Genomic DNA, 16,802 nt, shown 5'->3' on the forward strand with positions numbered 1-16,802 from the left:
ACCTACCGCTACTGCCATACCATAATCCCACCATGGGGACCTCTGCTCACAACATTGACATCAGCAAACCGCTCGCCCACAGGACGCCATACACATGGTTCTCCGGTTTGATACACTGCCAAATTCTTATGGTAGAGAAATTAACATTAAATTCTCTGTCAACAGCTCTGGTGGACATTCCTGCAGTCAGCATGTCAATTGCACACTCCCTCAAAACGTTGGAATTGTTTTGTGTGATACATATATTTTAGAAATACTTTAAATTATTCTTTGTGTGATAACTAGTATAAAATATCGACAATTGTGTACATTTTTGTCCTAATTATTAATTCACAAAGTATACCTCATGGGACACTTATTCTGGAGGATTCCAAAAATCCGTGAACCGGAAGTACTTAGTTATTGTTGTCTGCTTCACAGTGGCATAAGCAAGCGCCAGTTTTCATTGAATGGGAAAGCGTTTATCGTTTATTCGGTGTATTCAATTCAAATAACGGAAATACGCACAAAATGGACCATTGACAGTAATCGCTTTCGGAGAAACACTAGATCTAAACGGTAAGTAGTTGTTTTCTCCCTCACTCATCCAACCGACACCTCGCTTGAGAATCCAATTTTATGTGCTCTGCGCGCGCTTCATATGAAAGACAATTTGGCCAGCAAGATACTTCTCCTCTGACCTCCTATCCGGTTGGATGAAGTATCGTGTGTTTCATTTTATTTTCACTTATCACAACGAAGGTTCTTATTCACGACATACATTTAGCGAATCCCAGCTTGCTATAAACATTTGCCGAAACTAAACTAAGCACTAATATTTCAGTAATCCGTGCCATGGCCTCCCGTGATAAATAAACACTTAACCTATTTAATCTCATCGGTCACAATAGTTGAAACATTTACATTTGTACTTTACAGAGTCAAGAGAAGTTAAAGTTGTACTTATTAACAAATAAGTTATATTATGCATTATTAATTAAGGTGTCAAGTAGGATTCAGGGAAGTTTCATGATTTCTCAAAATGGTCAAAAGACCCCTAAGTATAGATCTCATACGTGTACATTTTTTTGACGAATTTGGTACCAAACAGCTTTAAAAATAAATACATTGTTGACTTACGTTGAATTTGTAAATATGTTTAAAGTGTCTAGTTTGCATATATGCCATCATTTTCAATACATTGAATCTATGGCCTGCTTGTTGCTATAACAACCTCCTTTTGTTAAGGCTTTCTGCTAGATGTTGGAACATTGCTGCGGGGACTTGCTTCCATTCAGCCACAAGAGCATTCGTGAGGTCGGGCACTGATGTTAGGCCTGGCTAGCAGTCGACATACCAATTCATTAAGTTCAGGGCTCTGTGCAGGCCAGTCAAGTTCTTCCACACCGTTCTTGACAAACCATTTCTGTATGGACCCGCTTTGTTCACGGGGGCATTGTCATGCTGAAACAGGTAAGGGCCTTCCTCAAACTGTTGCCACAAAATTGGAAGCACAGAATTGTCTAGAAAGTCATTGTATGCTGTAGCGGTCAGATTTCCCTTCACTGGAACAAAAGGGCCTAGGCCGAACCATGAAAAACAGCCCTGACCACATTACTCCTCCTTCACTAAACTTTACAGTTGGCACTATGTATTGGGGTAGGTAGCGTTGTCCTGGCATCCGCCAAACCCATATTCGTCCGTCGGACTGCCAGATGGTGAAGCGTGATTCATCACTCTAGAGAATGCGTTCCCACTTCTCCAGAGTCAATGGCGGCAAGCTTTACACCCTCCAACCGATGCTTGGCATTGCGCATGGTGATCTTAGACGTGTGTGCGGCTGCTCTGCCATGGAAACACAGTTCTTGACACTCCCGAAGAACAGTTCTTGTGCTGACGTTGCTTCCTGAGGCAGTTTGGAACTTGCCGGTACCGTTCCGTGAGCTTGTGTGGCCTACCACGTCGTGGCTGAACCGTTGTTGCGCCTAGATGTTTCCACTTCACAATTACAGCCCTTAGAGTTGACCGGGGCAGCTCTAGCAGGGCAGAAATTTGACAATGACTTGTTGGAAAGGTGGCATCCTATGATGGTGCCAAGTTGAAAGTCACTGAGTTTTTCAGTACAGGCCATTCTGCTGCCAATGGTTGTCTATGGAGATTGCATGGCTGTGTGCTCGATTCTATACACCTGTCAGCAACGGGTGTGGCTGAAATAGCCAAATCCACTCATTTGAAGAGGCATCCACATTAGAGGTCTACCGATTATGATTTTTCAACACCGATACCGATTATTGGGGGCCAAAAAATTGATGCCGATTAATTGGCCGATTTAAAAAGTTTATTAAAAAATGTATTTGTAATAATGACAATTACAACAATACTGAATTAACACTTGTTTTAACTTAATATAATACATCAATAAAATCAATTTAGCCTCAAGTAGATAATGAAACATGTTCAATTTGGTTTAAATAATGCAAAAACAAAGTGTTGGAGAAGAACGTAAAAGTGCAATATGTGCTATGTAAGAAAGCTAACGTTTCAGTTCCATGCTCAGAACATGAGAACATATGAAAGTTGGTGGGTCCCTTTAACATGAGTCTTCAATATTCCCAGGTAAGAAGTTTTAGGTTGTAGTTATTATAGGACTATTTCCCTCTATACCATTTGTATTTCATTAACCTTTTACTATTGGATGTTCTTATAGGCACTTTAGTATTGCCAGTGTAACAGTATAGCTTCCGTCCCTCTCCTCGCTCCTCCCTGAGCTCGAACCAGCAACACAACGACAACAGCCACCACATTGAAGCAGCGTTACCCATGCAGAGCTAGGGAAACAACCACCCCAAAGCGAGGGAAGTTTGAAACGCTATTAGCGCGCGCTAACTAGCCAGCCATTTTACTTCGGTCACACCAGCCTCATCTCGGGAGTTGATAGGTTTGAAGTCATAAACAGCGCAATGCTTGACGCACAACGAAGAGCTGTTGGCAAAACGCACGAAGGTGCTGTTTGAATGAATGTTTACACGCCTGCTTCTGCCTACCACTGCTCAGTCAGATACTTAGATACTTGTATACTCAGTCAGATTATATGCAACACAGGACACGCTAGATAATATCTAGTAATATCATGAACCATGTGTAGTTAACTAGTGATTATGATTGATTGTTTTTTTATAAGTTTAATGCTAGCTAGCAACTTACCTTGGCTTATTGTATTTGCGTAACAGGCAGTCTCCTTGTGGAGTGCAACGAGAGAGAGGCGGGTCGTTATTGCGTTGGACTAGTTAACTGTAAGCTTGCAAGATTGGATCCCCCGGGCTGACAAGGTGAAAATCTGTCTTTCTGCCCCTGAACCAGGCAGTTAACCCACCGTTCCTAGACCGTCATTGAAAATAAGAATGTGTTCTTAACTGACTTGCCGCGTTAAATAAAGATTAAATAAAGGTGTAAAAAAAAAAAAAAAAAAGATTTCCGATTGTTATGAAAACTTGAAATCGGCCCTAATTAATCGGCCATTCCGATTAATCGGTCAACCTCTAATCCTCTAATCCACATATTATTGTATATATAGTGTATAGCGGTCACATTTGCTCCAATTTATTATACATATTTAATTATAGCAGATGTATTTATTTTTTCAGTAGATTTGAGTTGGTTTATGGATATACTTGACCAATATGATCTTACATATTATTTTTCCATATGTGTTAAATCAGTGATTCTTAGAAAAACGTCATATTTTGGGGAATTGGCCATGTATAGATACATCATAAACTGAATTAGTTTAATAACTTAACAAGTACTTAATGTCTAGGTTTCTCTCGATCAATGGTAGACCTGGTTTATGTGAGGTTTGCTGAATAATCACAAGGGTAGACCTGGTTTATCAGTGTTGGGACATAGCCACAGGTGTAAACCTGGTTCGTAGGGGTATTTGATCTGGAATGTGTAGGTCTTTATATTAGCATTGGGACTCAAAGGTGTGGACCTGGTTTGTAAAAGTTCTGGAGCTGAGGTGCAGGGGTGGTTTACAGATTGAGTATTCAGGCTTGGAGGACATTTAGACCTGGCTTAGTTTTACATTTTAGTCATTTAGCAGACGCTCTTATCCAGAGCTACTCAAAGTCGTGAGTGCCTGTATTTTCTAATTGGTCCCCAAAGGGGAAATGAACCCACAATCCTGCCTTTGCTAGCGCCATGCTCTACCAACTGATGCACATGGGACCAATTGACTAATTGGGTTTATGCACAGGTGCGGACTTTGTAGGTATGTAAATTGGAGCTGAAGTACAGGTGTGGACCTGTTTTGTATGAATATTAGGGCTGAAATGCAGGAGTACACCTATTTTTACAATTGGGGCTGATGTAGCAGTAGACCTGTTTTAAAAAAAAAAGTAACTTAGTTCAGTTAAGAACAAATTCTTATTTTCAATGACGGCCTAGGATTTTGACAGACAGATTTTTACCTTCTCAGCTCAGGGATTCGATCTTGCAAACCAGTTTTCACTTTGATGAAAATGTTTTATTTAATCCTTTTTCGAATAAGGATGTTTACGTAACAATGTGAAAAAAGTCAAAGGGGTCTGAATACTTTACGAATGTACTGTATTGGGGCTAAGGATTAGGGGAAAATGGCAGTTAATTTTATTATAGGCAGAGCACTATGTTTTACTCTCTCTACTCTCCTCTCTCTCTAAAAAGCAATATGGATTACATGTTAGGGTTACTAATCGCATACGACTTGCATAGTGACTTGTCTGGGAAAAATGTGGGAATGAATGGTTTAAGTATTACCTGGTCTAATACTATTGTTACAGTAGTTACTGTCACCTGTTCCTTAACTACAATTTCCACCACTTGTTTTGTATTCCAGGCAGAGGCTTTAAGCAGGTGTTGTTGGTGGGGTGCCCGTGGAGAGAGTGATGCGAGACAGTGGAGACAGCTTGGCACAGAACCACTGGATCAATGAGCTGACACTGGCAGGGGAACCTGAGACAGTCAGACAGGAGGCCACTGGACCAGGATATCTGGTGGACTCCAGAACGCCTCACCATGTCCATAGAAGTTCCATGCATTTCAAGCTAGGGCGGCCTGAGGAGGAAGCTAGCATGTGGGGCATGGAAGAACGTATGGATATGGACCCCGAAGAGGATAAGGAGGAGGATTTCAGTTGGGAAGAACCAGGAGAGGATGATTGGACTGCACCACTTCTATCGCCATCACATCATCAGAGTAGATCCACAGCCAGTGACTCTGGTAGCCCCTCACAAATAAAAACACAGCCCAATGGGTTCAGGATGCGGAGGCTGCTGCGCTGGTATAGACTCAGTAGGACTGTGAACTGCCACACTCGCTTGGCCCTGCATTGGAGGACATGGTGCCAGCTGGCTAAATGGGCTGGGTCTTTGGGCCTGGGGTACAGGCGAGCTAGGCCTAGGAGGTGGCACCTCGGGAGCAGGAACAAACATCTCCACAACAGACGGAAGCCAGGAAGATCCTATCTGCATGGGGGAACTCGGGGCTGCTTTAAGGGAAGGGAAGATATAGAGGCTGGAGATGGTAGGTATAATAATGTTGTTTTTGGACCAAATTTAATGTTGCATGTGTCATGAAACATGAATATTTATATTAATATATGCCAACATGTAAACTGGAAGTTGCATCAGAATGACTTGTTTCCCTCCACCCCCTTTACTTTTTGTTTTCAAAAATGAGCAGTAGCATTTCATGAAAGAAAGAATGATCACAGACTGTTCTGTAGAGCTGAAATGGTTAATAAATGTTAATATTTTTACATGATCTGCACCCATCTCCTATTTTTCCTCAGACCCTTGGGTGTGTGGGACAAATGGACACATAGGGAATGAGGTGGCGAGTAATGCAGCCAAGGTTGGGGACAGGGACGGGCTGGGCTTCCGGGAATCTCCTGTAAGCCTGCCAACCATCCACAGGGATAAACCACCACCTCAGCAGCAACTCAGCAGTGAACACATCTCCTGTGTACAAGGTAAAACAGCTTTGAATACTAGTCTACTTTTCTGTTAAAAACAAATGGAAAACAACACTAGGTAGGGCTGAACCCATTTAGTCGACTGGTCGATTCTTTGGACTGAGATTTCTTTAGTTGAGCAAATTCATGGTGCGCAAGACACCTGTCTGATTCGCTCCTGTCTCAGTAGACTAATCCATTGTGGGGGCCCATGGGGATTGCACATTCCATCACTCGTAAGACATGTAATACTGAAGTTGTATGTGGTTATATTATGTAAAAAATAATGGTGCAACACTAAGAACTTGAATATTATTTTATAACATGTGCTTTCTCCCGCGTTGGATACGATCGCTGTCCGCGGTTCTGAATCATAATCTTAGGTGCGTCGTAGAATTAGCACCTTTCCCTATGTTGCTATGTGCATCAAAGCAAAGTTAACCAGCGTATTTGGATTGAGAACAATGCGGCGGAGGTAGCAGCAGCAGCAGCAGCAGAGACGAGAAAACAGCCCTTGCCTAAGAAAATTGAGGAGATAGGAAACCCAAACTTAATTAGGTCTATAATCAATAGCTTAACTGTTAAATGTGCCTGGCTTTATAAATCATCCATATACAGTATATTCGGAAAGTATTCAGACCCCTTCACTTTTTCCACAGTTTGTTACGTTACAACTAGGGATGCACGTTACAACTAGGGATGTCCAGTTTAACGCCGGTGTGCAAAACCGGTAGGTAAATGACTTAATGACGCCACGTAAAATTATGCGCTACACTTGCAACACAGCATTCCTAACCTAGTCGACAATGTCTGCAGTGTGGATCAAGCAGTCAACAAGTCCAGCAGTCATTTGAAAGAGTAACAATTTCAGCGAGACAACTCAAAGGCGAATCCATTAACGCCAGGATAATGGAATTCATTGCCCTTGACAATCAACTGTTCTCTGTCGTGGGGGATGTTGGCTTTCGCCGACTGGTCGAGCACCGGTACACCCTACCAAGTCCACTATTTTTCAGATGTTGCCCTAGCGGAGTAATAGCGTCACTGCTATTAGCTTCACGACATACTATGGAACGCTGTTTGGGTCTTAAAAAAGATACATGTCAAATAACACAGTTCTATTATAGAATGTTGTGTGTTCTGAATTTGCACGTGCAAGCCAAGCGCCACTACTACAATCGGTAGCACTGTCAAAACTGTACAAAAAAGTCTGCAAACACCGGCCACGAACGATGTGTTTACAATACCACGTTGGTAATAAAGCATTATTTGTTCGACCGCAACTTCTGGACCTAGCTAGCACCAATACAACCAGCCTGAAAACAATGACCAGTAGAAACTGCAGTTATTGTCATTATTCTTAGCAATGATTTAGGAATCCTTTTGTTTTGTTCCGAGAATATGAACTATACTTATTCATGTTACTGAGGGAGAGAGGGTAATGTATAACGTTTACATTATGTCAGGATATGTTATTGTTAGCCATCAGGGATCTTCTGGGAGGAGAAGAGACACGGCCTGGTACCAGGCACCATGACAGCCGTGAGTTGGGGAGAAGTGAGCACTGGGGTAGAGGTCAGATGACGTGAGGAAGAACCGATATCACTAAGGTTCTGTCTAGCAACAGAAATGCATTGACTCTTCAGATGTGAGGAGGAGCCTCAGTCTAGGAGTAACGGTTAAATATTATTATATATATAATTTTTGAAATTATTACAATAACAACAATATTGAATGAACAATGAACACTTTTATTTTAACTTAATATAATACATAGATTTTATTTATTTAGTCTCAAATAAATAATGAAACATGCTCAATTTGGTTTAAATAATGCAAAAACACAGTGTTGGAGAAGAAAGTAAAAGTGCAATATGTGCCATGTAAAAAAGCTCATGTTTAAGTTCCTTGCTCAGAACTCATGCAAGCTGGTGGTTAAATATTCCCAGTAAAGAAATATTAGGTTGCAGTTATTATAGGAATTATGATGCGTCCACTATTTTTCTCTATACTATTCATATTTCATATATATTTGACTATTGGATGTTCTAATAGGCACTTTAGTGTTGCCAGCCTAATCTCAGGAGTTGATAGCGCTGTTTGACTTCAAGCCTGTGGTTAAGCATTGCTAAGAGCTGCTGGCAAACACAGTAATCCGGAAACTATCATCTCGAAAACAAGACGTTTATTCTTTCAGTGAAATACGGAGCCGTTCCGTATTTTATCTAACGGGTGGCTTCCATCAGTCTAAATATTCCTGTTACATTGCACAACCTTCAATGTTATGTCATAATTACGTACAATTGTCATTATAGGGTATTGTGTGTAGATTGATGAGGAATATAAAACTATTTAATTCATTTTAGAAAAAGGCTGTAACATAACAAAATGTGGAAAAAGTCTAGGTGTTTGTTTAATAGCCTTCTGATTCTGTGAGCACCAAGCCACTTGCATCGGCAAAATGGCGGATAAAGCAATTTCACGGATTCGTCTATTTTTAATCTTTGCTATGCTGTAATAAAAGCTTTACAATGTCTTCCTGTTAGAACAGACTGGTATTACTTATTTACACTGTTCCAAACAGGCATAAAATTATATTGTAATCTAACAGCACCTATTTGTCACACAATATGCACACAGCTCTCGCTCCTTTACCCTCCTTTTTATTGATCTCCTTATTGTTGTTGTTGTTCAAATTATTATTATGATCATTATAATAATAATAATAAGTAATGTTATCATTAGTAGGCTTTGTATAGTATCCTTGTATAACCACCATCAAGCTGTAGGCCTAAGAGCACATCGTGTTTAGTCTTAATACCGTAACTTACTTAGCCGAAATATAGGCCTAAGTGTATCAATCAATCATGAATTCTGTTCATGCTATCACACAGCATACAAGCAATGCAATCCAACATTTTAGTTTTAAAATTAAATAACAAATGGAGCTTTTGAATAATTAGCCTAAACAATAAATAAACCGCAATTCACGAATGCATGCAACTGTTTTTAGTCTGCTGTAATAAAGGCTTTAAATTTCGCTTTTTGCTCCTATACCCTCCTTTTTTCTGTATCTCCAGTAGTTTCCCCAACTAAGTCAAATGTCTTCCACAGACCTGAATTCCCCTTTCCCTCCTCAGCAACCAGTAAACTAACATTTGCCCATTTCAAGTTTATTTTTGACATCCTCCTTGTTGTTACTGTGTTCTGAGTTTTTTTTTGTATTACCAAATTTATTGACGTGATTATGATAGGCTATAGGTCAGGCCATATTGGTCACATGCATGCGATGCTTACATGTTTCACTTAAAGAGAGCAAGGGTTGAGGGGAATAGGAAATGTTTTTCAGTCCGAAATGGCTGTAATGATGTTGCAGCTTCAGCACGGACAGAGCAATGAACACTTGTGCCTTTTCGCTGCAGTAGTTAGGAGAGCAAGACAACAGCGCCAGTCACACATGCACTCGCTGTCTTTTTTTTTTTAACACCGTGTGAGTCATTTGCATGTCTTCATTATTTAATCAAACAGTGTGTTTAAAGCATCAGACAAGCTCAGTGCTAATGTAGTTGATTTTATTCAAACTCATAGGGTGTCTGTCTATATGGAAAAAATAAGTTGAACCATTTTGATTGGTCGAAAGAACTGGACGTCTCTCGGTCGACCAATATTTATTTTAGTTAGGTACAGCCCTTAAAGAATTCACTCCAGATGTGGTAATGTGGCTAATGAAGAAAGATTCCTAAATGGTCCATTAATGGGTTAGGGTCAACGTTGACTGGGCAAATTGTTTTTACTATTTATACCAGAAATTGTGCATTGATTGAGCTCAATCTCCAGACTGAAGCTTTAACCATAGACACAATATAACAAGGTTATTAAAACATGTAATTTGGTGATTTATATAATAAAGGTGTTATTTAATTTGTGTGGCTTTGTGACCGTCTCCCATCTCTCCCAGGTATGTTGAATGAATTCCTGCACCAGTACGGTAGCATGATCCCTATCCATGTGGATGAGGTGGTGGACAAGCTACAGGAAATCTTCCCCAGCAAGAGCTTCTCCGAGCCCCACAGGTTTGTCATGATAATTGGCCTTCAACCTCATCATGCTCATTTGCATTTCAGCATCCTGGGTCATTTTCATTAGGCACACGATGGGAATGACTTTTCAGTGTTTTGCAGTGGGAAATGAAAACAAGCGTTTCTTATTGTACAAGTCCAAGTAGTCCCTCCCGTCACACTGCTGTTCGAAACATTTGGTGTCTGTCTAATGAACATGTGTTTTTGTATTTTCATGTTGAAAAGTGTCTCATTTAAGTGTTGTTGTGTCCCTTCCAAAGGAAAGTTGTTGTGCAGCACCTCATCCAGTCTTACCAGCGTCTGTCTGGTACTGCCATGGTGAGGGGGTTCCGTGTCAACTACAAGCGCCACACCCTCACAATGGATGACCTCAGCACATTGTATGGACAGAACTGGCTCAACGACCAGGTACTTCTACTCTTTAACATTTTGAAAAGAACACTGTATTCTCTGAGCCACAATAGCACATCTCAGTTGGTCTGTCTTGGTCATGCCAAATCACCTCACTTTTAACATTTTGTGAGTTTCTTTTTTTATATTAGCAGTTTATGAAATATTTCAAATGTACTAATGATTTTCCAATTCTATATATGATTCAGTATAGAACAGAGTGTGAGATTTTCATTTATTTTTGTGTGTGATTTATGTAAACATTGTGACTAAATAATATAAATGTGTTTAAGAAATTATATTAAAGTTTTGTCTTTAATAATATATTGTCTTGAACCACAGATCATGAACATGTATGGGGATATGGTTATGGACACAGTCCCAGAAGAGGTGAGAAAATGATCATGCCTAGTAATATGAATGTAAAATACATGTTTAGGAGAGAGAAATTCTGATGACATTTAGGTGCTGGCATCCACTTACCCCATCGGTCATGTTATGCCCCATTCCTCATTTGACATTTGCCTGCATTTTTCCCGCCAACACAGGAAAGCCCCACTATTGTGTGTGCGCACAAACTCAACTTGTGTATTATGTGTTCCCATTCACACCGTGGCTACTCTCCTCTTTCTTTCAGGTTCATTTTTTCAACAGCTTTTTTTACGACAAGTTGAGGACAAAGGGCTATGACGGGGTCAAACGGTGGACAAAGAATGTGAGTTATCCCTGGCGGAATTTTATTTAGCAGGAGTTCCATGGTTGACTTATGTTGTCAAGTGTGTTTGTTGGTTTGTTTACTTTTTGTTTTTGAATCAACATGCCAGAAGTGTTATTATAATTTATTTTACTTGAACAATGCACACTGATCAGCATTTCTGTGCATGTATCACTGTAGTCCCTGGAGAGTAAAGAAAAGTAGAGGGAAAAAATAAAATTACAATTCCGTCCATATCTTTTTTTTCCAGGTGAACATTTTCCAGAAGAGGCTACTGTTGATCCCTATCCATCTGGAGGTGCACTGGTCTCTGGTGTGTGTGGACGTCCCACAGCGCGCCATCACATACTTTGACTCCCAGCGCACCCTCAACCGCCGCTGCCCAAAGGTCTGTGTAGTGTAATTCCCTGGGCTTAAAACCTATCTGTGCAGTCAGACCAAAGCAGTTATACGAATGTGGAAAGTATAAATCTGCCTTTTATGCCAGTCCAAACAATACATTTGGTCAGTCTGTAATTTTGATCTATAGAAGTGGTATTCAAACTTTCAGGGGGAACCCCATTTTTTTTCCCACCCGAATTTCGGGGGACCCTATTTTCCCCCCCCCCCAAAAATGACCCCAACCCAAATCTAATGACACAACCTTAAAATCTGTACATTTAGATTTTTACAGATAGTTTTACAAATAACCTTCAATTCATTGCATTTTTATCTCTTATCAAAATTAAAAGAAGCCGGTAAATACACTTTTGAGTAAATGTTTCACATGATCTGTCCCATACAATAATCTGTACTCTTGATTTTTTTTGTTCATGAAATGTTTTGCAACCCCGACTTTGAATACCACTGATCTATAGGATTACACATCTGCTCCTCTGTGGATATACTTGTATTTTTGTTATCCCTCAGTGGATTCATATTCACCCATGTATTTCTCTTGGTTTTTTAGCACATTGCAAAATACTTACAAGCTGAGGCAATCAAGAAAGAGCAGAAGGATTTTATCACAGGGTGGAAGGGTTTCTTCAAAATGGTAAGAGGGCTTTTGGATTTTTGGTGGGCAATGTTTACTTGTCAGTTGATACCATGTTTATGTGATTGTTCTGGTCCCATGTGTTTCCCAGAACGTGGGCAGGCAGAACAATGACAGCGACTGCGGAGCATTTGTCCTCCAGGTGGGTTAACTTAAATATCATTATTCATATTTCAATCTGTCTATCTAAATCATGTGTGTTGGTAACAGTTTTCCATACTTCATTGTATGCTACACACAAACCGGTAGAAAAGTAATTTGCTTTGATATCTATCATAAATGCAGTACTCTACTGAACTCAGCAAAAAAAAGAAACGTCCTTCCACGTAACAGTCAGTATCTGGTGTGGCCACCAGCTGCATTAAGTACTGCAGTGCATCTCCTCCTCATGGACTGCACCAGATTTGCCAGTTCTTGCTGTGAGATGTTACCCCACTCTTCCACCAAGGCACCTGCAAGTTCCCGGACAATTCTGGGGGGAATGGCCCTAGCCCTCACCCAACAGGTCCCAGGCGTGCTCAATGGGATTGAGATCCGGGCTCTTCTCTGGCCATGACAGAACGAGCAGTATGGCTGGTGGCATTGTCATGCTGGAGGGTCATGTCACGATTAGCCTGCAGGAAGGGTACCACATGAGCAGGATGTCTTCTCTGTAACGCACAGCGTTGAGATTGCCTGCAATGACAACGAGCTCAGTTCGATGACGCTGTGACACACCGCCCCAGACCATGACGGACCCTCCACCTCAAAATAGATCCTCCCGAAGTACAGGCCTCGGTGTAACACTCATTCCCTTGAAGATAAACGTGACCCCGACCATCACCCCTGGTGAGACAAAACCGCAAGTCGTCAGTGAAGAGCACTTTTTGCCAGTCCTGTCTGGTCCAATGACCGTGGGTTTATGCCCATAGGTGATGTCTAGTGAGGCCTACAAGCCCTCAGTCCAGCCTCTCTCAGCCTATTGCGGACAGTCTGAGCACTGATGGAGGGATGGTGCTTTCCTGGTGTAACTCAGGCAGTTGTTGTTGCCATCCTGTACCTATCCCGAAGTTGTGATGTTTGGATGTACCGATCCTGTGCAGGTGTTGTTACGTGTTCTGCCACTGCGAGGATGATCAGCTGTCCGTCCTGTCTCCATGTAGCGCTGTTTTAGGCGTCTCACAGTACGGACATTGCAATTTATTGCCCTGGCCACATCTACAGTCCCCATGCCTCCTTGCAGCATGCCTATGCAGATGAGCAGGGACCCTGGGCTCTTTTGGTGTTTTTTAGTCAGTAGAAAGGCCTCTCTTAGTGTCCATAACTGTGACCTTAATTGTCTACCGTCTGTAAGCTGTTAGTGTCTTAACAACCGTTCCACATACAAGCATGGGAAACAGTATTTAAACCCTTTACAATGAAGATATGTGAAGCTATTTGGATTTTTACTAATTATCTTTGAAAGACAGGGTCCTTAAGGGACGTTTCTTTTTTTGCTGAGATATCATTACAGTTGCCATTGATATTGACATTAACTTTGCTTCATTTTTCTGTTTTTTCCCCACAGTACTGTAAGTGCCTAGCCTTAGAGCAGCCTTTCCGTTTTGGCCAGCTGGATATGCCAAAGCTAAGGAGACTCATGTACAAAGAGTTGTGTCATTGCAAGCTCTCACTGTGAGTTTGAATGAAAGAACTATCGTAGAACGAAAGAAGACGTAGACTATTCACCCTTCCCCCAGCTCTCTTGGCAGATATGTTTTTTACAAGATGGACATTGTTGCATTTTTATTTTCTTGCTCACACCCACTCACTCTTTATTTTCCTTTTTGATACAAGTAAACTGTACTCCTACGAGGACACTAAACAAAATAATGGTTGTTGCACTTAGGGTGTGATGTAGGAGATTAATATATTTTACTTTCTCCCCAATTTCGTGATATCCAATTGCGCTCACTGCAACTCCCTAACAGGCTCGGGGAGGGTCATGCGTCCTCTGAAACATGGCCCGCTTAACCCGGAAGCCAGCCTCAATGTGTCGGAGGAAACACCATTCAACTGATGATCAAAGTCAGTCTGCAGGCGACCGGCCCACCACAAGGTGTCGCTAAAGCGCGATGAGCCAATAAAGCCACCTGGCAAAACCCTCCACTAATATGAACGACCCTGGGCCAATTGTGCTATCCCAATGGGACTCCCAGTCACGGCCGGTTGTGACACAGCGTGGGATAGAACACTGCTCTGTAGTGACGCCTCTAGCACTGCGATGCTGCGCCACTTGGGAGGCCACGCAAGAATTTTTTGGTCCTTTATGTTTTTGGGGGATAGCCAGGGGTATAGTGTTGAAAATAAAATAAATGAAAAGTTAAGTGTGGATGGATCAACCTTATTTTTAGGGAACATGGTTTGTGGGCAAATTAATATTTCCTATTAGCTGAAAAGAATTGATTTTTATTTGAATCTGAAGTCATTCAACACAAACGGTTGTGTTTTGTCTAAAGGAATTATCGGTTCTGGTTCAGCCTGTGCACCAGTACGTTTTGGCCAATGAATAGTCGTGGCTTGCTGACAACAAATTATAAATGGGTCATTCTTCATGTGACATATGTAATTGAATAAATGGGTAAATATTATTTTCATTCCATTGATTTGATGATTGACAGTCACTATAGTGGGTCATGTGCCCAGTCCAAATTGGCCTAGGTCAGTGAGAAAGCCACTTCTACAACCCTAAGCACTTCAATATAATCGTGGATAGGCTCAATAACATGCAGCTGATCATGAGCTTAGAAAACAACTGCTCGATTTTACAGGAAAGCACAAATGTCATTCAATCGTGGGAAGGCAATTGGTGAAATTTGCGAGGTCATGACCCATGGGGAACAGTTTCTAGTTTTGCCCATTTCTCATGAGCCTATAAACTATACTGAACAAAAAAACGCTAACAATTTCTGAGTTATATACAGTTCATTTAAGGAAATAAATAGGGCCTAATCTATGGATTTCACATGACTGGGCAGGGGCACAGCCACTCAGAATTAGTTTTCCCCCACAAACGTGCTTTATAAACAGACATATGGAGGGTGTGGTTGTGAGGCCAGTTGGACGTACTGCCAAATTATGGTTGAGAAATGACCATTACATTCTCTGGCAACAGCTCTGGTGGACATTCCTGCAGTCAGCATGCTAATTGCGCGCTCCCTCAACTTGAGACATTGCATTGTGTGACAAAACTGCACATTTTAGAGTGGCCTTTTTGTCCCCGGCACAAGGTGCACCTGTGTAATGATCAGGCTGTTTAATTAGCTGCCACACCTGTCAGGTTGACGTTTATTTTGGCAAAGGAGAAATGCTCACTAACATGGTAACACATGTGCACAATTTTAGTTAAGCTTTTTGTGCATATGGAACTTTCTGGTATCTTTTATTTCAGCTCATGAAGCATGGGACCAACACTTTACATGTTGCGTTTATATTTTCATTCAGTATACATCAATAATTAGGTATGATATCAAAACTGAGCTCTGTCCACAGTCCAATGAGCATATGACGTGTTCTTTGAAACTCAGATGCGCCACCAAGCGTTTTTAAAAGGCGCTGCATTGTCAATCTGATGTCTACACTGGCTGTGCAGCATTTAAGGTGATATGGCCTCTGCAGAGGGTGTTACGAATCCCTTTTGGCCCGACAGTCTAGGGGGGGGGATGGTAATGAGACCCGTTACATAACTCATGCAATTTATTATAGTGACAAAGTAAAAGTGAGAACGAAATAACCACAACAACTGAAATCTACCGTCAAACTCAGGGTTTATTGGAAAACACAATGAGGGGAGCAGGAAAAGGGGCTGAGCTGGACCCAAGGAAAGAAACAATAAGTATTCAAAAACACCCCTAAACTAGACTAGCCTACTTTAACAACAGCTAACTAACCAAAAATAGTGGGTGGTCCGCCCAGTTCTAACTAGTGTATTTAACAAAGTTTACCTACGGGTAGTGTATGCCCATGGGCGACTTGTCTTGGCTCCCCCTTTTCCCACCAGCAAACAAACACCATAACCAAAAACAATACTCACAGGTGATGACAAAGTGCTATGGAGGTGCTCAAACAAAAGAGAGGTCAATACATAAAGAGAGCGTGAAACAGCGAGACCTACAGACATGGCATTTACAGAGAGAATGAGCTCCACAGCAAACAACTGACAGGGTTTTTAAACAAAGGGAAAGGAACGGTGATTGGGTAGGAAACAGGAGGAGGTGTGTCTTCTGATTGATGATTGGGGAGTGATGATTTTCACCTGTGACGGGAGAAGGAGAGAAAAGAAACACACAGGATACTTGTATCCGTAACAGAGGGCAATCATACTTCTTGCACTTCGCTGAGCATAGCGGAGCTTTTGTGAAGGAAGTTGTCAAGGAAGTGAGTTTGTGTTTATACAGGACCTCCCGCTCTCACCTACCATCAACCAACCAGATATACGGAGCCCTCCGCATTGTTACTAAAATTGAGAGGCGCACAGCGATGCGGTACGGAACTCAATTTAATATCTGTATTCCTCCAGAGGCTCTGCAATTGCGTCACCCCGTCCATATTGCAAGCATAAATTTGCTTTTTAAAAATGTACATATTTTTTTAAAC

At 41.4% G+C, this 16,802-nt stretch overlaps 1 protein-coding gene across 2 annotated transcripts; it reads left to right on the forward strand.

Annotated features, from left to right (window-relative positions):
* Positions 1 to 392: 392 nt before the first annotated feature.
* senp3a (SUMO specific peptidase 3a) lies at positions 393 to 15,189 on the forward strand. Of its 2 annotated transcripts, none has more exons than XM_024394877.2 (11): positions 393 to 558; positions 4,856 to 5,541; positions 5,810 to 5,989; positions 9,930 to 10,044; positions 10,311 to 10,458; positions 10,783 to 10,830; positions 11,078 to 11,155; positions 11,406 to 11,543; positions 12,105 to 12,188; positions 12,280 to 12,330; positions 13,735 to 15,188. In XM_024394877.2, the coding sequence occupies exons 2-11, from the start codon at positions 4,905 to 4,907 to the stop codon at positions 13,843 to 13,845; spliced, it is 1,590 nt and encodes a 529-aa protein (XP_024250645.1). In that variant the 5' UTR covers positions 393 to 558; positions 4,856 to 4,904; the 3' UTR covers positions 13,846 to 15,188. The 2 variants fall into 2 exon arrangements, with proteins under 2 accessions (XP_024250645.1, XP_024250646.1); XM_024394878.2 differs by lacking the exon at positions 393 to 558 and adding an exon at positions 1,229 to 1,452 and having other exon boundaries at positions 13,735 to 15,189.
* Positions 15,190 to 16,802: the final 1,613 nt, after the last annotated feature.

Source organism: Oncorhynchus tshawytscha, linkage group LG30 (assembly GCF_018296145.1).
Source record: "Oncorhynchus tshawytscha isolate Ot180627B linkage group LG30, Otsh_v2.0, whole genome shotgun sequence".
NCBI lineage: Eukaryota > Metazoa > Chordata > Actinopteri > Salmoniformes > Salmonidae > Oncorhynchus > Oncorhynchus tshawytscha.